This window comes from Heliconius melpomene, chromosome 11 (genome assembly GCF_056956725.1).
Source record: "Heliconius melpomene rosina isolate 202511_hmr_F chromosome 11, ASM5695672v1, whole genome shotgun sequence".
Classification (NCBI taxonomy): domain Eukaryota; kingdom Metazoa; phylum Arthropoda; class Insecta; order Lepidoptera; family Nymphalidae; genus Heliconius; species Heliconius melpomene.
Window position 1 is genome coordinate 9432291 of NC_140399.1, and position 24412 is coordinate 9456702.

The window sequence follows — 24412 nt, forward strand, 5'->3', positions numbered from 1 at the left end:
ATATTTCAAGATCATTTTATTTAGATTTAGACGCGCGCAGCTTCGCTTGCGTATCTAGAGGTGAATTCTAATAAACCACGATGTGTTCAATGGAATATTTTTAAGAGTCTAAATTTTAAATTTTATAAAAATCGGTGGCGATTTAAAGATTTTTCCATACAAATTTTCAACCCCTTATTGGCACCCTTATTAGGGGGTAAATTCTAAAAAACTGTGAAACACGTGTTCAATTAAATATTTTTAAGAGTCTGAATTTACAATTTTATAAAAATGGGTGCTGATTTAAAGATTTTTCCATACAAACTTTCAACCCCTATTTCACCCCTTTAGGGTTAAAATTTTTCAAAATCCCTTCTTAGTGGATGTCCAGATTACGAAAGTAAACATCCGTCCAAATTTCACGTTTCTGCCATGAGCGATTACGGCTGTGCGTTCGTCTTACCTCAGTCAATTACGAAAATATTTATTCAAAATAACGTGCATAATACGGTGCAGAGCTATGAAAAAACAAACTTAAAAGAAATATCTTTAAATCTAACCTTTTAATTTAGAAATAGAAACGTATTATAATACTTTTGTATATCTATTTGATCAATTTCTTAAAAAACGTGGTACTAAGAAGTATAGTCTTATATTAACAGTATTATTTCAAAACAATTCGCCTTGTAGTTTTATCAGTGCAATGATGTTAGACGCAACGTACTAATTACTTTGCCCGGTGCCTCTAGCAAGCGTTGTTAAATATAATTAGGAGGAACGCTTCACGAGAGAAGGGTAATTAGTTCTGGCGCAATCGCGAACTGGTACCTACCTACGTAGGTTTCAAATCAACGCCTTTACGGTTTTCATTTGTGAAAATCAACTGTGAGCGTTGTAAGACAAGTTTTGTTTTTATATTTTTTAGATTTTTCATTTGAAAGTCTGTAATTGATGTTGAAATACCTAATAAAAATGTATTTATTTGTGTGTGCTTAAAAAAAAGGTATATGGAAATTTTTTTACTGTCCATTTAAAGGTAAATATTTTAATTGATATTGTTTAAAAAATTCTAAGCATCTTTTTTTAACAGATACTTTTAAAATATTTGAAATATACGAAATAAGGATAAAGGGTTAAAATATACTCGTAGCTTTTGAATGAATTAAGCAGGCGGAATTTAGTAGGCTGATATTAACACTATATAATTTTGTAAATACTGTGAAGAATTGGTGTCATTACTTTTAGTTAATCAAATAATATGATAAATAAATTATGCATTGAACCGACATATATAGCGTCTTTTACTTTTTTAACATATCATATGTCATTTTACAAAAAAAAATGACATAACCTGAAGCTGGAAAATGTCTACGTCGTTAAAACAAAAACAACTCCAATTACTCGTGACATCCTATTTCATAAAGTTAAGGATATTCGAGGCCGAGCACGACACGCGATGCCACGCCCTCAAACTCAATAAAGGCTCGACTGAACTACTTTTGAAATGTCAACTTCCATAAGTTTACCTTCAGATATCCTTTGAGGATACGAGAACAGAAACTATAAAGCGATTTCAAAGACTCGTGGGATTCCTATTGTTTTGTGCCTCAGAGGAAAAAATACGACCGCAAATGAAAAAGACAACGTACAGACGAGCAATCCTAGTTAGTATTTTCAACTGAAAAGTTCAACAGAAAGGATGTATCCATCATTGCAATGAGACGTTTCTACGCGAAGACACTAGGAATTGGTAGTAAGGGGGTGTGTGAACGCATGCGCGAGGCCCAAGGACACGAATCGTGGCTCAGTCTGGCGGGAGGCATCGCCGCGGCCACCTGTCCCCCTACTCCTGCAAGATGAGGAGCGCCGCATAGCTCGCGACTGCGACCGAGCCCCGCATGCCACAGCCAGGAGCCCCAGCTGCCGGCCGCAGAGCGACCATTAGCACCGAAGCCCCAAGGGCGCTCCGATTCAGCCTCGTAATTGGATTTTGACGTTCAATAAGCAACGTTATGCTGATTTGATTGGAAAACGCTTTCCGCTTCGATATTGCAGCTTGCTTTACTTCCTCTCCGCGACTCAGCTTTGTGTAGATGCTTTATTTGTTTTTCAAAATTAATTAGATATCGGATCTTTGTCCTTCGTACTTACGTAACGCGTTACGAAGTTACTTGTGATCAAAATGTGATAGTACACTTATTTGAATATGAATATAGCTTGTAAAGGACACGAGTGTTAAAAGTTTTAAGTGAACATGACTTGCTGGGAAAGCGTAGGATTACTTGGACCTTGTGCGCTTCTCGCCTCATCTGACGTCAGGGTGAGTCCAATTCCATAAAATTCAAGGTCTCCTCCCTCACGCCATCGGAAAAGTAATTTACAAAGAAATTACTCTAATTTACCATAAGATATTAACGGGACATGAAATTATATAGTTGATTTGACTCTAAAAGTTAATTTTTCGATTCAATGAACTGTAAAATTACGTTATTGCCTTATAATTAATGAATCTAATTATTAATATGCATTAAACCAAAATACAAATAAAAGTTTCACAAACAATCAATTACTAATATACAAATATTTTTTTTGGAAAACACATTCTTATTAGTTAAATATTTGCATTTCTAATGATTTATCTGAGTAAAGCTAATATCTATTTAGTCGGTTCTTGGAAGACTCATCAACAACACCTAAACTACAATGGTTTCAATTGTGTTATTAACAACAGAAGAGATACTTCAAAGAAATGGATTCTGGCATTGTCTGGATTCTATTTGGATTACGCAAGAGATGGAGCCGTTCGAGGAAGTTAAGCCCGAACACATTTATTTGAAACCACTCTCAAGAGATGTATATTATGCAAAACACCCTGAAATACCACGGAGTGAATCTGAAGAAGAAATTTCAATAACCGTCAATGGCTTTAAGAATAAACACCGCGAATGGAAAACGAAAATACCTTTAAGAAAATTCGAAGATTCTCAGAGAAGAAATTCTTCACAAGCATCTAACAGAACTCGCAGTTGTAAAAAAAGCTCATCACTTAATGAATGTGAAAGTGTTTCATTAACAGTAGAGAATACAGAAAAGGAAAACATATTAGAAAAAAATACAATTGATAATGATCGGGTCCGTGAATTTTTTAAAAAATTATATGAGAGCATCCCGCCTCCACCATTAGAAGAAGCGAGCAATTATCATACGGAAACAAACGATTTTGTAGAAGATATTAACGACCTTGATCTTCCGGATTACAGTGAATTTGAAAATCATCGTAAATATTCCAGGAATGACCATCATATTGGTCCCCTTACATCCACATTAAAAAAGCGGCCACATTTTCTAAATTCAACTTCGAATGTCTTAGATTCTGACGCAGATGACTTTGAATCTTGGTATGAAACTATCTATGGGGTATCAGATTTAATTGAGACAGACGACCAAAATTTATCTAATAACAATAATAACTTTAATGTTGACTCTGATAACTTCATATCGTGGACAGAAATAGTTAACATGTGCGGATTTAGTGAAAGTGTGTTCAAAAGCCAAGAATTTTCAGACACTGAAAATTTCATCAGTGACTCACATTACTACAACAATGACCATATATCTGATATATCTGATATCGATGATGATATTGCCTATGCCAAATTTGCTGTAAGAAAATTAGAACAAACTCTTAAAATTAAAAGTTCTTTACGAGACTCTTCTTCTATAGAAAATTTTAATATTGAAAATGAAGAATTCTTCAAAACCAATATTGTGCAAATCGATGCGTCCGTGTATAAAGCATTCTATCGCTTAGCTCCTGGCGAAGAAGATGTGGTAAATGTTTAGTTAATGTAAATGTGAAGTAGTGATATTTTATATTTATATGTATATTAAGCAAAAATGTTTTCTTATAAATAAATTACGTATTTATTTGAATGTCTTTTATTTCTCTACCGTAAAATATGTGGGCCTATAGTAATAATAGTAAGTAGAGTTTTTCTACTTTTACCGAGCATACTAAAATATGTTATATAAGAAGTAAAATGAAAAAATTGTTTCAGCCTCCAGAAAACGAGTTGCAAAAGAATTCCGACCGCGTGCTCTCGGAGCACGAATTGCGGGTCCAGAGGTCACTGCAAAAACTCAATGTTCCGGAATGGTATGAATATTTTAATTTTCATATATACCTAGTAGTTTAGTTTTTAATATAACTGTTTTAAATTGATAGGTCGGCGTTGAATTCCGCCACTCAACACGCCTCCAAAATTCGGTGGAAAGTTGGGAATGGAAATGTCTTAATGGGAACGGTGTATCTTAACACCAAGTCCCCAGGTTCCCTCTGCCTACCATACGGTGCACAGTGCATGTGCGGGATACAGTGTGAAGCAAAAAAATTCTAGGTCGACCCACGGACGTGAATTAAAATGTACAATCTCATGATGAAAATGTAAATAGAGTCACATAAATGTATAAAAAGAGTTGTTTTTCGCCTAAATTGTGAGTGAAGTATTCTGGTATGACGTTATTCATAATTATTCCAATTCAACAAACAACTTCACACGGCTATGACTAAACTAGTGTTGTTTATTAAAATTAATGACGCCTTAATTATATCTCATGCGGACATTATTCCTAATGTTAGTAAGATGACACTAGCCTAGCTAGTATATTATAGGAAAAACAAAACTATTATCAATGCTTAGGAAGCTATGTTTTATATAGCCGTCGCTCTCCTTAGTTGCTTGATCGATATATTTTTATATCGATTTAATAATTGTTACTACAATTTGAATTATATGTTCATTGTAGAGCTATTGTCTTCTATTGTACTTCGTTCTTTATAAGCTATTAAATAATTCCAAATATAATCGTAACATATATGGTTTGTCATTAAAATAAATAATAAAACATACCTAAATCTCGATCTTATGTACATTACAATATCCTAAAAAACAAAATAAATTTTGCCATAAAAATATATGTAGGTAGTTATCAACAAAAGAATTTTACCCAGCCATTTTTAATATCAGTCTATCGATGTTCAACGGAACATAGTTCTATAGCGATATCGAGATAACGCGCTCTCTTGTGTCTCTATTGTGCGACCTGCACCTTGCATTTTATATCATAGACATTTTTGTTCTAGAATTTTAGCAAAATATTTTTTTTAAATAAACAAATAAATTCGATTCATATTAATTATTTTATGGATTTTAATGTAATCTTTTAAATCGAATAATTCGTATCTTTGAGCTCCATCAGTACATAAATCATAATTACAGATAGATCTTAAAAAACTATTTTTATTTTTTTTCATATAACAACATTCTGCAATTTAAAGTTAAAATACTTAAGTTGCCATATTTGTTATTGCAGGTACAAAAATGCCCCAACTCCTCGGGAAGGGTTCCTCCTCCGCAAGCGGCTGTCTGATGCATCAGCGTCTGCGGCACGCTGGAGCGGCCTCAATTCTAAGACCACTTCGCTTGGCAGTCTCGGCGCGAATGCGCAGCCGCCCCCGCCTCAGCTGTCCCCGCACACCACTAGCTTTGGCAGATGGTCCACTAGCCGCCTTAACTCGAACCAGGTTAGTGTCTTCCTTGTCTTTTGAAAACTTTTTTAAGCTTTTTTCTGTTATATATTAAAAGCTATTTTTAAATTTGGAGATATTTTTATCTTGTTATTTAAGTTAAAATTGATATGAAATTTAACAAGCTGTATTTATTTCAGACTTCACCGTGTTCCTCAACTCGGAGTAGCATTCGCGGCACAAGTCCTTTGTGCTCGCCCTCAACTCGGTCCTCTTTTAGTGCAAGACAGCCATATCTAGGTTGGAGGAGTCAAGAGAGATTGAATACAACACCGCGGACGCCGCACGAGAGGTAAGTACTTATATAAATAAAAAAAATACTTTGTTTTTCCCTCTTACTCTCAATCATATCTATTGTTGGATTATTTTTATTGATATTTTTTATTGTTCAGTATTATTTCATGCTTTTCATGTTGCGTATTGTTTTAAATCAACAACGATGAACAATTTTATGTCGTCCATAATGTTAAACGTATTAAAAATACGACGATATTGGAGAAGACCAATAATTTGAGGAAAAATTTAAGGAATAGTAACATTATCCATATCTTACTAATAAATACTTAAAAAATTAAATTGTCTGTATGAGTATATTTCACTCCTTTTACATAAAAAAATTAGGACAATTGCATATGTGACACATTTTGTAAACCACGTCTTATACTCACCTAGCGTGACTTGACCCCATAACGTGTTCATATCTTTACTTTAAAGAATAACAGAGTTAGCGAATTTACTACCTGATCTAAAGAAACCTCTCCGACCTCTTAATTACGTAGAGTCCTTTTGAATAGGTAAAGTAGATGTTTATTAGTAGAAACCAAAATAATATTTAGTTAAATGAGTTTTTTTTTTTAAATGAGGTGAAAACATCTAGAACGTTCATTCATGGTAATATAATGAAATTATATAATGAAATATAATGAATGTATGTTCTTTTGATCTACATGTACATGTCTACAGTAGGTACAGTGAATTTACTCTCCTCTGTATTTTCTCTCCACAAATATAGATACTTAGTGTAATTGATGGTAGACTATTATAGGATTTAGGTACGTGACGTTATAAGAAAGTATCAAAACTAATTGAAATCATAATCAATGCTTCGAATGAAATTTATTTTAAAATCTTCGTAAATGCGAAACTATCATAAGTGCAGGACATTTCAACCATAGCTACTATATTATTTAAAAGTCCTCATTTTCCATAACATATCTTATCTATATTTCTGCAGTTTTTATAATTGCTTTCTAATTATCTTTTAGGCTAGCCTCATCCCTACTTCAGCAATCTGCATCAGCAAAAGCGGCAGAGGAAATTCAGTCTTCGATCAAAGAGGTCACATCGGCGATAGTGCACTACGTGTCGGGGCTCGAGCCGGCTAATGGGGACATCGACAGGCAGCCCTCGCCGAGATCCAGTCAGAAACTGTATTGGGTCGAAAGTTCATTTGTTGGTAAGATTAATTACAATTTTAAGTCAAATATATTTTTTTCAGCTTTCGCGAAATAGCAACGTAGGGGAAGAGAACGTAATGTTAAGTTTCCGCCGAATTCTGGAGATATTGCATGCTGTGAGTGGCTCGACACGAGAGCGAAGAAATGAAAATATTAAATATTTCATTTCTTCGACTGGGAATCAAACCACCAACCTGTCACATATATACTCTGTTGATATTATAATTTTGTTTGCCTAAATAAGTAAACATAAACTCTTTGAATATATTCATTCATTATAGTGAGCTCTTTCAGTTCATATTTTCAATGTGGCAACTTGTTGCCATTCATAAAAAAAATGTTTCGCAAACTTCCTTTTCTAAACGAGTAACTTCTATCGTACTAATATACCTATAGTAAAAGGCAGCTATAGAATAAATGAATGAATAAATGAATGGGAATTTAGTTCGAAACAAATTTCAATTGCAGGCACGAAACCGCTAGAGTCGCCGCAGACACCGCTAGTGGTGTCGGAAGCGCTACCACCGCCCCACCCGCGACCACCGTCCTCCCTCCGCCTCGACCACCGCGCGGCGCCCGGTGAGCGAGCGTGACCACCCCACACATTGCAGGTTTCGATACACGAACGCGCCAACATTCCCCTAGCTAAAACACCGATGTATTACTTAAAATTGCCGCGATTAAAAAGTAACAGTTAGTACCTGATAACGTTTTGATAATGCATTTATACCCTGATATCCAAACCTGCAGTGTCACTTCACTTTGTGTTTGTAGTGAAATGGAATCGTAAAGTCGCTGAAGCTGAAGGATTTCGTTTGACGTTTGTGTTATAAAGCTTTATAGTGTAAGACTCAGGACCATATGCGTAACTAGTGTTGCACCGATCACGTCTTGTGCAAGCATTTATTTATGCATTACAATTAGGCACTAGCTTGTAGCGGCTTTAATTATCTGTGGCTTGACATTTTATTGAAGTGGCGATATTATTTGTTTTTTTTTTTTGTTATTTTCAAAAATGTTGCCAGTGCATTGTTTTATTATTTTGTAATGCTAGCAAAGATTGAATTATACTTTTAGTTTGTTATACGTTCATTTTTTTTTATTATTATTGATTTTATTTCTCGCTGTGAAAGTATCCGGCTTTTGGAACATATCATAACATCTTTGCGCAATGCTTGCACTTTATAATGGAATAGTCAATAGATAAGATTTTAATGAATTTATTGCCATAACTATAATTTGAAGAAAATCGGAATTGAGAACCAGTTACAAGTATTTTATCATACAATGTACAGAATAAATTATTTTTGTTTGTGTGTTTATTTTGTTAACGCATATCTGTATTGATTAGTTTTAGTCTTAGAAAATAATACGTAGTTTTGTAAATACGATATCGCTATATATTAATTTAGGTGCTAATCTCCTGTTACCTACTTACTGTCCTATTTAAATTTCTACCGTCATCTTTAGTTTTTAGTCACAAATAATCTAAATATATCACATTATAAAGCCTTAATATAATATAATATAATATAAATAAATATATAAACTAAGGTGACAGTTATCAGAACCATGATATTATGTGGTGGTGAGAAGTGACACAGACTGATGTCTCAAAAATTTATGTTCCTTCTACTTGAATCACCTCGTAATTTATGTTTGGGCCGGCACGTCCCTAAGTAAATTATACAGGTTCTGATTAGGTTAGAAATTATAGTTTCGCGTACAAAATTCGCACCGCCGAAAAATTCCGAAAATACGCCCCCGATTATATTTAATCAACGACGAAAATAGTCTAACTTTCGAAGGCTTTTTTTAAATCTAATTCTTATTAATTTTACTTATTTTTAAATTGACAGTCTGTGGTCAGAATAACCCTAATAACCTGACGCCATTTTCTTTATTATTATTATTCTCATATTAGTGCAGTAGCTCTCTATATGACCAACAAACTAAATATTTCTGTATCTAAAATGTAGTTTTATTCATAGTAATAACTATATAAAATGTTATAGAATCTCGGTACCTTTTTGTTTATAGAATGAAGTGAATATTGTATGTCTCCATTACATTTTATATCATTGTATGTACCTTTTAAGTTAAATTTTACTTATAATGATTATTAAATATATTCAGTTTTATTTTATTTTTGTTTTATTTTTATTTCTGTGACGTTTTAATTATGTTAAATTTTTTCTTGCTAGTTTATATGATAGTTTAAAGTAATTCGAAGAAAGTAGTCTTTTTAATATTTTAAAAGGTGTTCGATAAATTATGGAAAATAACAACACTAACCGGGGTAAGTGAACATTATTATTTGAAATTAGATTTAGTTTAGTCACCATGTCCTGTTTTATGCACCTGTTCCACTTGTTTTACATTTATGCTTACTAAATATATACTAAAAATATATTATCCAAATTTAAATATCTTCTGAAAATATTTAACGTGGCCCTTGTAATTTCTTTGCATATTTTATTTAAATAATTTTAGTTAGTCCTTTAATTATAATATTGCAGTCAAATATATTTGCAAATTAATCAGTAATTCTAATACTTAACAGATAATAGAATTATCAAAGAGAACAGAGTAAACTAATTACCGACGACTTGCCATAACTAAAATATTAATACTTACAGACTTTCAAGATTCCCAGCGTTCCCTAAACCTGGGTGTCACTAGGCCGTCCCCCAGTTCTACCACGTTGGAGGACGTGCTTGATTCGCTTCTAGGCCTCCCCTCGCAACCAACGAGGATACCGACTCCTCAGCCCAGTCCAAGAAAATCTGCTAGCCCTTATTTTTTATTAGGCGGGAAGGTATGCATATCTAATAAATTATTTAATATGAATTTCTAAGATATACCTAACTAATATGTACGTAAGTCGTAGACTTTCTTCTTCAGTCTTTAAAATAAAATTTTGCATACTTTCTGATGTATTTTCTTTGAATAAAAATTAAAATTTCTCACAAATTTGGAGAACTGAAATGCTAGTCGTTACTGGTAGTTGAAGCTTGTAAAGGATAACTGATTTCATATTCTAGCAAAACCTGGATGGTCCCTTGTATTATAAAGGTAAATTTTCAAAAAGCTCAAAGCTCTTGCCTATATTGCTTTCAGAGCCCGCGCTACGAGCAGTTAGCAAGTAGTGGCCATAGCAGCATATCACCTGCATCGCGCTTCATCAGTACGCCTAGCGACCCCAGCTCCTTCACCGACCCCAGTCCCGATCGACCAGGTAGGAACGATATGTAAGTCAAAACCGTTCCAATTTTTTATATTCTCATCTAACACGCCTTACATTTTTGCCCTAACTTTCGCTTGTACCATTTCTAGTTTTTAGGAATTTACATCGAGGACTAATGTCAAGAAGCTGCAGGTATTATATACCCCTTAATAGTTCTCCCACAATGTATATCCACTTTTGACCTATTAAACCCTCTTTAACCTCAATTTCTCGCAATAAATCTTATTGTATTATATACATATATTCAAAATTCTCCCCACCCCTGTAAGTTTGCATGCCCCTGTGATAGACTAGAAAGTATGTCCAAGCATGCTGTCTTGTCGTGTAGCATCTTGACTTAAGTTACATTCTTGTTTATTTGCTAAACGGTCCTGAGTCTTAACAATTATGATCCCTTTGGTATTACTCAATACTAATAAGATTGTATTGCAGGGAAGGATACAGTTGATGTTCCGGCAACTATGCAGGAGTCTAGGCGTTCGAGATCGGCGCAGGGTGATCATTCTCGAAGACGGAGTGAGCCCTTCGCCCATCCCAGTTCGTCTTTAGACCGCCGCACAAGCCTCGATGCCGCTGCCTTACGCTCAGATGTAACTCATCATAATTCAAAAACATCACTCGCTTCGCTTCAAACAGAAAATAGCACTGACGATGCACTCGTTAAATGTAAATTTCCCAAGTGTTCCTCCCGCGCGACTCATTCAGATGCTAAAAGACACTACAAAACTTGTCACAACTGCACTACTATGTACTGCTCCAAAGAATGCAGACGATCACATTGGGAAAAACATAGAAAGGTGTGTCTTCATTCGCGTGCAAGTACATTGTGTCGACAAATAATTTCCGCTGCTAAAGAAGACTCCAACTCATTAACACAAATAAGTACAATAGCACATAAAGGATATTTAGCCCAAGGGAGAGGAGTCGTAAAAATATTCTTCACAAGTCCAGAAGCAGCCGAAAAATTCACCACACATGGCTACCAATATTTGAGCGAGCCAGAGTTTGTGAAGTGGACGTCACTACAACCTAACGAAATGGGTGCAGAATTATATACCGAAGTAGTGAAGCTTTGCAAAGCTTACAACCCAGAAACCAGAGTCATATTATATGTTGCAGTTTGTATTATAAGTGAGGTGCCGACAAAAGGTGCTGTGAAATGGGAGCGACAAATGGTGTCGAGATGCGCAAAATTGCGACTTAGTAAAACAGTGTCTCAAGCAATTCAGGAACAAAATCGAAAACGAAATAGAAGAGACAGTAAAGTCACGCCCGAAGACCGAGAAACGTTGATACTAACATCAAAACTAACGAACGCTGGAGAGAAAAATGCAGCAACAGCGCACAAATTCAGAGAGATATGCTTTAGGAATATCATAAACGAATTAGAAGGTCGGGGGGTTGTGTTGAAGAAGCATTTCCCTGAAGTATATTCGAGGTTGGCGGCGTATGTGGACGGAACTAGTGATAGGTTCATCCCAATGACTATATACCCGCGGGACGCTAACAGTGGGAGGTCGTTTGTGTGCGTGATTATCCCGGACAGTGAGGCGGACGCGCTGGTTGATGGGAAAGTGGTCACCGTGGACGTGGGTGTCGACCGCTCGAAACACCAACTGTCGACGCCTATGTGATCCAGGCTTTATCTTAGATCATTTATCCATGTATATATTTCAAATTTAAAAGAATATAATCGCTCAAAGCTGTATTCTCATGAACGATTTTGGCTATTTCGTATTTTTCTTCTTCAATGGTCATATGTAATTTGGTGTTGGATGTACTCCTTGTCTACTTACATAATTTTTGTCAGTGTTATCCTAATACCTTATATTAAATGCAACATTCACAATAAATAATTAAATGATGTATTAATATGCAACTATTAAGAGAATAAATTATTCTTATACTTGTATGTGTGAACATATTAAAAATGTCACAATGAAATAAATTTTTATCAAAAAATTACCTATGTATGGCGTTTAAGTCCTTTTTACTCTTAAATTAAAAATATTTTAATAATATTGATGAATGTAACCAATTTCTCCCGAGTATTTGAATGTTTAATATTACAATATTTTATAAATAATATAAATTTAACAATTTTATAGTATGCCTTAAAAATATGGCTTTTATTTAAGTTATACAATTGTTGTTTTATTAAAAATAAATATATTGTTTTAAATTAATAGATATAATTGTCATATATATGTGTGGTTATAGTGCGGTGGCTGAAAAAAAAAAGAATTTTATACTGTGACATTTTTGACCATGCATGCTTAATAACATTTTATTTGCTAATATCAAGTTGAACAAATTAAAAAAGCTTTTAGAACCTACCTTACATTTTTTTTATGATAAAAAAAAAACATTACAAATCTATTACTAATGAACTGTTCAAAAATTTAAAAATAATTATATTTTTTTAAGTTATAATATTGAAGCAAATACATAAATCATAAGTATAAAATTCTTTTTGTTGAGGATTTTTAACAAACACTTAAATTATAAAGTACTTTATATATCTGAATATTATCACAATGTATATTTAAAGACACATTAGTAAATTGCTTATAAATACATTGCTAAAATGTGTAGAACAATGTCAAGTCAAATTTTATTTTTTAAGCAAAAATAAGTGTAAATAAAATGCCTGTCATTTTACATTTTGACAATACTTTAGTGGGTATATTAACAAAAAAGAATTCGCAGATGATTATTACTATATAATAATAATATATAACATATTAATAATTTCATTTTTAATAGAATGCATGTTTAGTTATGATTGTCATATTTTATTATATTATTTATATACTTACATTAATTATATACGTATTACATAAATTTCTTTACAATGTTAAAAATATTACACATATATTTATATTTTATATATTTCAAACGTTAATAAACATTTAATAGTAGGTATATCAGCTAGCAGTATTTTTTTTTTTCGAACATGTGGATAATGCTGTTAGCCCTATTGGCTTTTACAGCGACACCGGTTGGGTAGGGAAGAGGGTACTCTGTCCCTGAAGATAGCTAGCCTAGCTAGCCCAGCTAGCAGTAACTCTTATCAGCTGACATGAAAAAAAAATATTGGCGAAATATCTTACTTTAATGAAATTGCAACTTCATCTTACGATAATAAATAATAGCGCAAAATTAGTAAACAATCAATTTAATATTACTCCTGTCAACAGTGCCAATTGATAAATCATTGAGAAAGTGTGTTTGTTCTTTACTAAATATTATTAATAATATTCAAATTCGAAATTCGAATCGAAGTACGGATTACAGATAATTAATAAAATTGAAATAGCTATTAAATTTATAATTTAAACATGTATGAATTATTTAAGTAATTTAACAATATATATTTATTTTATGTAAATTGAACAGTTTAAGAACGAAATTGCAGCCATTCCAAAAATTTTGATCTCGATATTTTTATAAGTATGGACGGATTAAAAAAAAAACAGTTTATATGCCAAAATTAGAATAAAGATAAACATAATAAGAACGCGTGGGTGGTTTAATCCTTTGTAATTTATTGCAATGTTACTCGTATTTATGCCTGTTTTAGATAAAAATCTTTGATATTATGATAAATTTGGACGATTGTAGGCAAAATTTAAAGAATTATGAGTAAAATAAAATTCACTTGTCGCTTGCGGGTTCAGGCGAATTATTGATATGTCATTTAAAATATTTCAATTCACCAAATAGTCTCATATCACCGCCATACAAATCCGAAAATTTTACCTATGACCGTTAAAATTCATTTTCTACTGTCCGCATATTAATGTTATTGTTATCATATTACTGTGGTGTTCAATTTACAAAGCAGTCAAAATATCCTCTACAATTATATATTATGTATAATTGACATTGAAAACAAAAAACAATTTTACAAATACGAAAGTTATAAAAAATATCTATTATTAAACCTACCTACCAAATTGATATAAGTGTATCGTGCCTCGCTAGATTCCTTACAGATAGAAGTTAAAATATGTTGACATTTTATTTGTTTAGTGCTTGTTTGTTAGGTCATTTAGATTTATTTTAATATAAATAATTATGTAGGTAATATAAAAATGTACACATGTTATTAAGAATAATAACTTTGACATTCCTTTTAGCTAGCTTCCGTTATAAAGCATAATTTAGATATAAATTAATCTCTTCTATAGTTATTTGTAAAAATTAAAATGAGAATTGCCTCGTAAAAAATATTTCATACATTGATATATTCATATTGTTACCATATCAATTGTTTTTCATAGTCTGGTATAGATTTTTTTATCTAGTTGTCCCTATAATGTACGTATTTCAAATAAACAATGCAGCTAATTATTTTGTTTCATTTTTATTCATAACCTTTATAATTATATGCTTAAATGAATCTACAACGCCCATGGACGATTGGCGATTTTGTATGAGCAAATATATATTCGTGCAACGTAATTCATGACACGTATGATGGGCAGTGGGACACGAACATACCTGTTCAAACTTAAAGTACAGGCCCAAGCATGCTTCATGGAAGTAACAAAATTGTACTCTGAAAATAACCTTTGGTAAAGCAAAAAAATATGATTCCTTTACTCATTTACTGATACATTTATATACTCGTATAGTATTAATTACCGTATTGAAACCAGTTTAAAACTTAGTCCCTAGTTTTAATATCATAAACTCCATAAACTATACGAGGTGTATTCAAAAAGTAAGGTGACTTTGTATTTTTAAGAAAAAATATTTATTTATTTATCAATATTTATGTTGTCCCCTTCAAAGTAATCCCCCTCAGATACAATACACTTATGCCAACGGTTTTTCCAATCGTCAAAGCACTTCTCATAAGCACTTTTCGGTATAGCCTTGAGCTCTTCCAGCGATGCAGTCTGTATCTCTTCAATCATTTTCTCTCTCTCTCTCTCTTCAAAATTTCATGGCACGAGCCAAGCGATATACCAACATCCTCAGCAACTTCTCTGATAGTGATTCGACGATTTTCCAGAACAATTTTCTTCACTGCTTGAACGTTTTCATCAGTTGTTGACGTGCATGGGCGTCCAGAGCGAGGCTCGTCATTGGCATCTTCCCGGCCATCTTGGAAGAGTTTGTACCACTTGTAAACATTTTTTTTACTCAGAACAGTTTCACCGTATGCCACTGTCAACATTTTAAGTGTTTCGGAGCACTTTATTTTATTTTTTACACAAAATTTGATGCAAATCCTTTGATCCATATTTTTCGATAGCAAGAAATCGCCGAGCACGCAAAACACTTATAACCTTTACGCCTCTCCCAACCAAACAAAAAATGCTATACACTTGAAACTTGGTACAGATGTTCGGGAAGAGTGTACCAACATAACAAAATAAAAAAATCGATAATCGAAAGTACGTTGCCCGCCAAATTTGAAAAGTCATCTTACTTTTTGAACACACCTCGTATAATTCTAGTAATATATTTTTTTTATGAAACAAACTATAATTTGCGTTTTTTTATAGAAGGCGACAGTACAATTTACGAACGAAACTTTGACCTTTGACTTTGACATTAGTTTGACATTTCTCCAAGTGTTTTTATTGGATTGGATTGCTTTCGAAGAGCGAGCGGAAAACGTAATTTTTATTTTTGTTGCACTTATGTTACGACACTAACGTGCGTACCTGAGAGATAAATAAAAATTTTAGCGGTAATTTAATATTCTTTATAATAAATATGGTGCCGGCAAACGTTATTTATGCAGCTGTGCCTATTTCTGCAATAATTGCACTCGGATTAATACGCAAGTGGCGATCTAGAAATTGGGCGAAGTGCACTAGTAATACATGTTTGCGAGGTAAAACTTTTCTCATTACTGGCGCAAACAGTGGAATAGGCTTAGAAACAGCTAAAGCTCTGGTTAAAAGGAAAGCTAGAGTAATATTTGCTTGTAGAGACATAGAAAAAGCAAAAGAAGCAATCGCAGAAATTAGAAAAGAACAATCTCAAGGTGGAGAACTGGTAAGTGGAACCGTAGCAAACATAATTATCAGGCATAATAAATTGTATTAATTTATTTTAAATATAATAAATTCAATTAACTTAAATATCATAAATTTTAATCAAAATAATATATATTTTTAGTTCTAAATTTATTATTTTTAGTTATGTTTTCGTATATGTGTTTTAGATTCCTATGCAGTTAGACTTAGCATCATTTGATTCTATAGAAAAGTTTGTTAATGTAGTTAAAGCTGGATTTTATAAAATAGATGTGCTTATAAACAATGCTGGTGTTTCAATTCCATTAAAACAAGATTTCAAAACTAAAGAAGGTTTTGAGATCCATCTGGGAGTCAATCATTTGGGACATTTCTATCTTACTAATTTACTTCTTGATCAACTAAAGAAAGCTTCACCAAGCAGGTAAATTGTGATATTGTTTTATTATAAAAAAAATATGAGATTTATGCAAATACATATTTTTTTGTACATTTTAGTTTCATACATTTTTAAAAAATGGTTTAAATCTCCATTTCGTCACTTGGGTAGCACTAGGTTCCCTTTAGCTATATGTGGCATACAGATGAAGCTCAAAGTAAACAAAATAAAAGAAATATAATTTATTTTAGAATTGTCATTGTATCGTCAACTCTTCATGAGAGGGGAAAATTAAATTTCAATGATTTAAACATAAGAGGAGAAATAGAAGAAGCTAAGAAAGGCAAAGGTGGCCGTCACAATCCTGGTTATTGCAATTCTAAATTAATGAATGCGTACTTTGCCAGAGCGCTGGCTATGAAGCTGAGAGGTGACGGTGTAGATGTATATGCCTGTTGCCCTGGATTCTGTTATACTAATTTATTCAGGTGAGAAATATGTTTTAGCTAATAAGATAGCATAATAGCATCTGATTGTCAAAGTAATGTTTGGGGTTTCGATGCCGCTGACTCTAGACAAAAACATATTGTCATTTCCTTGCTTTGGAAATATGCAGTGTAGTGTTGCAAATAATAATTTGAGTTACAATCTGCGTAATCAGTCAATAAATAATATTTTATATTATTTGTATATTATTATTTAACACACATGTTATTAAAAACATTACTTTAATTATCATATGTGAGGCCATGAATTATTAAAACTTTACCATAATTTGAAGATTAATCATTGAATTAATAATTAAAACATAAATATGTCAAAGCATTGTTTATTTACAAGGATTTCCTGTGCTTCACTAGAGAGTTCTATATGTGCTTATCAGATGCTTATTTCTAGAGGTCAATGGGACATTTATTACATATTTTTATCAAGTTGACTGATTATATTTAGAACAGTTACGGTATTTATCTTTGCATTTATGTTGATGAATTATGTAAAATGTATAAAATATGGTAAATATCACATTTTTAGATGCAATTTTTTTATCTACATAAAACATTGACAACACTATGAGAACTGTTATTTATCACATTTTATAGTTTTTATTACACTGTATGGTTTTCTTTGGGAGATTAAAGTTAAAACTCCTAAGAACTCTGATCCGACAATATGTAAATATCATATTAACATATAATATATAAATGTATGTATTATTTTATTTTATTACAGGTACTTTGTAAAATGGTACCACTACATTTTAATGGCCCCCATTGCGTTCTTCTTTATGAGGTCAGCAAAGCAAGTAAGTAATGCTAATAATACTAATGAAAGAGGTTAAATGTTGCAATTGTGAAATGCATTCTTGTAGGGTCACCATAAATTTCGATGTTATAGTATTTTGTTCAACCTAAATATATTTACGTCTCCACTATTATATATTATATTTAATTTTTATTATTTCTTTAGGTATGGCTTTAAAATATTTTACCCTATATGCTGTTCCTGTAAATGGAGCGTTGACGCTTTCACTCTGTATATACGTTTATATTAAAGTTGTCGAAGTGAATATCTTTATTTACTGCATTCTTTTTTAAAGTAGTTGTAACAAAGTCTTCGAACAATTTAGTTGTAGGTAAATATTGATAATTGATGGTCACACTATTAAGTAATATTAAAATAATGACGTCGGATTTCTTACATAACTATATTAATATAGTATCAGGGTCTGATTATAACACAGTACCTACTAAGTCAGTAAGAATAATCAGAATGTTTGTTAATTGAAGGTTAAATGCATGCGATGGATGTGAATTTAAATCTCTCGAAATTATTGATAACTTCAAATATAAGTATTCTTTCTTCTGTAAAAAAAAAAGACCTTTAGATAAATTATTTTTCTAGCTTCGACTTTATAACTCCTTGTTTAACTTATTTTTTTATAAAACATATGTACAATTTTAATCAAATTTCACAAATACATTTCTTACATATTTTTACTTTTTTTTTTCTATCCTTTGGATAGAAAATGAACTCTTAATTATCGCGTGTATGTAAAGCATTATAATTTGTTTATTAATAATAGAGATAAAAGAACTAATTACTAATTACTTCTTGCTATTTTTTGCTCCATGCTTAAGTCGGTAAAAAATGTAATTTATGTTTAATTGAGTAGGTAATAATATCGTTACGTAATTTAAAAAAAAAAATGTTTACTATTATTTACATTATTTATATTACTGACCAAAAATATAGTTACAATTTAAAAGTTAAAAAAAAACTAAATATTACTTTAACATTTGAAATCGCGCCAATATATTTTAAAATATTTTGTGATATTAAATGGAGTGGATAAAGAGAACTTAATCGCTGTGCTTGCATTAAGTACGTTAAGTACAGTTAAAGTAGATATGGAGCTAAATACAAGTTTTGATATCCTCCATACGCTTGGTTTAGTCAAATATTTTTGTACCGGACTTTTGGTAGGTACAATGATGCCTGATCTGTTCGTGAAGACAGAAAAAGACCTGGCGGTCCACGTAGTGTTCGTACTTACTGCTAAAGGTATTCAAAGGAATCCTGTCCGTAAGCAAAAGATTTTATTTCGTGAAATGAAGATATCACCTTGCAGCCCATAAGACGCACTGGTCATTTCTTAACTGATAGCTTAGCGGATAGATTAGCGTTACGCACAGAAAATTTATTTATTTCTCAGAACTAAAATATTCTGTAATATTATAATACTAGCGACCCTCTTGCGGCTTCGCCCGCTTCAACTACTGGATTATTCATATAATGTATGTTTGCAAAGCATTTAAGATAATGTGAAAATTAATTAAACCCTAATGCAACCCGCATTTTCGCAGTTTCAATAAGGATTTTCCAATTGTTTTACACAGCAAGGATTTTTTAGTAGGAACCGTAATTTTAAATCTGTGCTACTAATCTTTTCAAGTACTTATTAAAATATATTTAAATGGCTATTTTTAGATAGTTAAATGACTATTTTTAAACGGAAGAAATTATAAACGAAAACCTACCTACTAATAACTACTACAAATATATGAAACCAATATATCGCGCTGAAATAATACATTCAACTACAATTATCCAATACGTGCAAACGCATCTAAATCTTCGTTGCTATAGAGACAGGCGGGGTATTTTTTCGAGGTTGTGGTTAATGATGAAGAGGGTATTCTGTCCCTGATGAAAAGCAAGCACTACTACGTGGCTGCCTGTGAGGAAAATTAAATAGAATGCATCGGCCGGGAATCGAACCCGGGCCGCCCGTGTGGCAGGCGAGCATTCTGCCACTCAACCACCGATGCGTGTAAGGCAGGCGGGCGCGGCGGACGCGCTTGTATAAGCAGAACGTCGAGGCGAGCCGTTTTGCAGCAAGGATTTTTTGATATTGTAACAACTTCTAAAGTACTAATTAAAATGAAAAACGGTAAAAGACAGTTTTGGTCTATATTAAATGGCCAACGTAACTAATATACTTACTTATATGCTGAGAGTAAGGGATAAGTAAAACTTGAGTCGATACAGCTGATGTGTAAACGGCGAGATGTGTCAACAATTAAATGCGTTTTTCTCTAAAACTATTCGCAATTTCGAAATAGTGTAAAAAATAAATTTTATCTTCGTTTAACGTAGAAAATTACTAAAGTATTTTAAAGGATAAGGATTAATATCATTATGGAAAAATATGACTCACAATAAAAAATATATTGAAATTATTATTTTTAAACAGAAATATGATCACTACACGTTATCCTTAAAAGATAAAAATATGTCGTCGCGGACTTTTTTGTAGATCTTATTAAGAGGAACAATACTCCAGTATATTTTTTTCATGTAGTACTTACCATTAAAGCAGCGCATGCGCAAAAGTGTCTCACCGGGTAGGACTTGTAGTAAAATAACAAGCTCACGACCAAGACTGACTTTTATTTCTCATAACTAGTTTTACAATTGTTTTACATTCTACCTCACATTTATTAATAATTTAATATTACTTAATATATAACAGGACTTTAGACACATTTATCGTATTTATGTTAATTTACATAAGAATGTACAAATAATAAACTATATATAAACCTTCCCTGAGAAATACTCGACCTAATGGTGAAAACCGCATAAAAATCCGTTGGGTGGTTTAGAAGAAGAATAGTTAGAAAGTTCAGACAGACACGAAAAGCGACTTTGTTTTATAAGATATAGGATTTGTACTGTTTTTAGTGCGTTCCCCAAAATGATCAAGATTTCAGTTCTGTCAACATCTTAAGACAGTATCATAAAGATATAGTCATTTGCACTTCACGGTTCTTATCACCTTGTACACACCACATTGTTGTTTTCATTATATAACAGAGAAATATAATAGTACCTATAACACTATTATATTTCTCATATTACCGCAGTAAACTTATTGCAAAACATTGCAATATTTTTATTTTTATTTTATGCTATAAAAATATTTTATGAAATGATAGCCTTTTTTATTATTCTTCTTATTCTTTCCTACGCCACAACGGTCCCGTTCTGTTATAAAACCAAATATCTGTAAAAGAATGCAGTTCTTAAGATCCAAAGATAAGGTAAAAATGGAAACACTCAGTAATGGCATGGTCGTATATCTAAAGTATATGATGATAGTAAGATATTAATTTATGCTTCATTTTTTAATTATTTATATCGGTATTTCCTTAAAATTTACAAGTTTACTATCTTTTGTGAATCTAATAATGATATATAAAATTGCGATTTCTAGATACGTTTAATGCGACATACCTATATTATAATCCATACCTCCATACCTATATTATAAATTCGAAAGTAACTCTGTCTATGTCTGTCTGTCTGTCTTTTACGCAATCAAAGCCAAACTGCTAATTTAATTGTGATAAAATACTCATATAGAGATATTTGAGGGTCCCGGGATGAACATAGGATACTTTTTTTTTCTCATATTTGTAATATTTTCGATATATACCAATATATTAAAATAATTAATTTGACATGCAATTTATTCCGCCATGTTAATAACAATCGTCGCTACGCGTTGCTAAGCAACGGCTTGCAAAGTTTGTTGTTTTAAGAAAACGTCACCCAAACTGAGTTTGCTTAATGCATACATGGCGCGCGCTGATATAGATTTGTATACATTACCAAAAATTAAATGATTTCTATAATTTAATATCATCCTTATGAAAATAAATATAATAGCCACTTTTAGCATTTCAACTCGATGGAAATTATAGTTTACTGTATAACATTCTAACAAATAATTAAGATGTCACTGATTCCAAATGACCTAGCCTACGAGTGGTATAGTATGACCGACGCAAGAGGGCAGATAACTTTAGTGATTTTGTAAATTTTTATATATTTTGGAATTACTATTATTTTTTATGTAATTATTTGCTGCTTATAATTAATTTATCTCAGTTCGGTTATCTATACCGATGTTATGCACTTAAAATATCGTAATTTTAATAATTTGGGATTTTATTTAATATTGTTCGCAAAAATTAATAATTATTTAATATAGAAAAATGTTTAGTACGCGCGCACGGCATACTTTAGGTACTTTTTCTAAAATAATGAATTTCCTTTAGTTACTTTTACTTCTTTTGTTTGTTCATTTCGGTTACTCAGATATTTTTTCTAATAATAAATCTCCACTTATTATTATTTTTTAACTTATTTTAATTATTTAGGCTTATATGTTCGCGGGCGTAGCCGCGTCCGGGCCCACTAGTTACCTATATTTAAAAGTAACTCTGTTTGTCTGTCTGTCTGTCTTTTACGCAATCAGAGCCAAACCGCTAAATTAATTGTGATAAAATACTCATATAGAGATACTTGAGAGTCTCGGCATGAACATAGGATACTTTTTTTTCTCATATTTGTAATATTTTCGACATATATTAAAATACTTATTAATTTGACATGCAATTTATTCCGCCATTTTAATAACAACTGTCTTTATGCGACCGTTGCTAAGCAACGATTTGTAAACTTTGTTGTTAGGAAACGTCACCCAAAATGATCTTGCTCAACGCATTTCTCTATTGAAAACTGAAAATAATTTCATAAACATATTTAATAAATATACGTATAGTTCAAGCGGGCGTAGCCGCGTTCGGGTTCACTAGTCAATAAATATAAATCAGTAAAGAACAATCACAATCAATAAAGAATATATTTTAATTTATATATACCTAATATACCTAATGCCAAAATTCCAAACTAAAAGTTTGAAAGGAATTGTTTTAACAAAAATATAATTTTATATTTTCAATTGTTCTTTTCAGGGTTCTGAAACCGTCGTGTACTGCGCCTCAGAGTACAGCATAGAAGGTCACACTGGCAAATTCTATCGCGATTGCGCGGAATATAAATCTAATTATCCCTTCGATAAAGAGGAAGAAGCCAAATTGTGGGAAATCAGCGAAGAAATGATCAAGAACAAAGGTCCGTTAAAGAATTAATTATGTTTGTTTAGATAGAGGTTATTTCTCAAAATAATATTGAATTGTTTTTTTTATATATTAAATATCATTCAAAATTAATACAAAAGTATATAGCAAAATTAATCAGATGGAATATTTTTTTATTTAAAAAGAAACAACATGTAAAAGAAAACATTGATAGATTACTTGGTAAAAATGTAATAAGACGATTATTACGTCATAACTCAGTAACAAATTGACTTATTACATTTTTTGTATTTTTAGTTAATTAAATAATGAAGTTAACACTGGCAAAAGAATAAAAATAAAAAAAACAACAGTTTTGTCTAGATTAGAAAGGTTAGTTAATTCAATTTTCTTTTAGCTAAATGTGATTTCAGTGCTACTAATTATTAAAAATAAAACTACATTTACCCAACTGTTTATCGATAGGTTGCGAGCGTAAAAAATAAAAAGTAATTTTTTTGTGTAATCTTTAATTTTAAAATTTATATGCATATATTATTTAGTTTAGTTTTTCCTAAATATTTTAGGGCAGTCGAACCTGTATCACCTTCCTTGTGCATGCATCCCATAAATAAAACAATATCATAATTAATAATAGATAGATGGTTCACAAATGTAGAGTTAAATTATGAAACAAAATAATTACAAAATATTAAAACAGCTATAAACACATAACCATAAATTTCGAAGTTTAAAAATTCTCATTGTTTTGGAAAGTAAGGAAAAAAGAAAGACTCAACTCAACAAATATTAATTTTCTTCCTAGTAGATATTTGAAAAACTAAAATTGAATATTAGAATCTTCATATGTGTATATTAGTATAGAATTAGTTATAGGTTCTTTCCTTTTGTGTTCTCTTTTGTAAATGGTGTTTGTTTTATGTAAAAACTATAGGCATATAGGCACAAAAATATTTATTTAAATGTAGATTGTAGAAATTGACAATAATTATGTAATTTATCCAAATTGTATTTAAAATTAATTGTAGTTTACCTTTTTCGTTTCCATTAGTGGCCACAAAGGTACATTTTATTTGTTTAGTAGAAGTTTCAAAGATATATTGGCTATTGTATTAATAAATGAATATATTAGCGTATAAATTATTTGTTTTATTTATTTATAATTTATCCTTCTAATTTATTTTAAACTCAAGAAACTGATTTTAATATAACTTAAATTCGATTTTTCTTTTGTTTCAAGCTGAAGATTTTACATAATGAAAGAGCAATTTACTCAACAAAATAAAAATTGGTATTTGGATTATATTTGTTTTTC

The 24412-nt window shown here is 31.6% G+C and overlaps 3 protein-coding genes across 6 annotated transcripts in view; all 3 read left to right on the forward strand.

Moving 5' to 3' along the window:
- Positions 1-14623, forward strand: part of LOC146534784 (uncharacterized) — an 81095-nt gene extending 66472 nt beyond the window's left edge. For 3 of the 4 annotated variants that reach the window (XM_085193712.1, XM_085193714.1, XM_085193713.1), the window contains exons 4-11: positions 4038-4135; positions 5353-5563; positions 5707-5858; positions 6832-7022; positions 7492-7602; positions 9663-9841; positions 10144-10261; positions 10703-14623. In XM_085193712.1, the coding sequence (XP_085049838.1) occupies positions 4038-4135; positions 5353-5563; positions 5707-5858; positions 6832-7022; positions 7492-7602; positions 9663-9841; positions 10144-10261; positions 10703-11904 (2262 nt within the window). In that variant the 3' untranslated portion in view covers positions 11905-14623. The remainder of the gene's footprint in view (positions 1-4037; positions 4136-5352; positions 5564-5706; positions 5859-6831; positions 7023-7491; positions 7603-9662; positions 9842-10143; positions 10262-10702) is intronic. The other variant, XM_085193715.1, reaches the window with a different exon arrangement.
- Positions 2307-4030, forward strand: LOC146534786 (uncharacterized). The gene has a single exon (XM_085193717.1). It carries the CDS (start codon positions 2683-2685, stop codon positions 3820-3822), a length of 1140 nt encoding a protein of 379 aa, XP_085049843.1. The 5' UTR covers positions 2307-2682; the 3' UTR covers positions 3823-4030.
- A 1223-nt stretch (positions 14624-15846) lies between the features above and the next one.
- LOC146534787 (retinol dehydrogenase 14-like) lies at positions 15847-24237 on the forward strand. The gene is made up of 5 exons (XM_085193718.1): positions 15847-16288; positions 16458-16693; positions 16900-17136; positions 17879-17951; positions 22972-24237. Exons 1-5 carry the CDS (start codon positions 16004-16006, stop codon positions 23146-23148), a joined length of 1008 nt encoding a protein of 335 aa, XP_085049844.1. The 5' UTR covers positions 15847-16003; the 3' UTR covers positions 23149-24237.
- Positions 24238-24412: the final 175 nt, after the last annotated feature.

Excerpts from the sequence above, each read along its gene's own strand:
- LOC146534786 (XM_085193717.1), top strand. The coding sequence starts at position 2,683 with ATGGTTTCAATTGTGTTATTAACAACAGAAGAGATACTTCAAAGAAAT.
- LOC146534787 (XM_085193718.1), top strand. The coding sequence starts at position 16,004 with ATGGTGCCGGCAAACGTTATTTATGCAGCTGTGCCTATTTCTGCAATA. Across the intron at positions 16,289-16,457 it reads AATCTCAAGGTGGAGAACTG|ATTCCTATGCAGTTAGACTT; the intron begins GTAAGTGGAACC and ends TATGTGTTTTAG. Across the intron at positions 17,952-22,971 it reads TTATGAGGTCAGCAAAGCAA|GGTTCTGAAACCGTCGTGTA; the intron begins GTAAGTAATGCT and ends TGTTCTTTTCAG.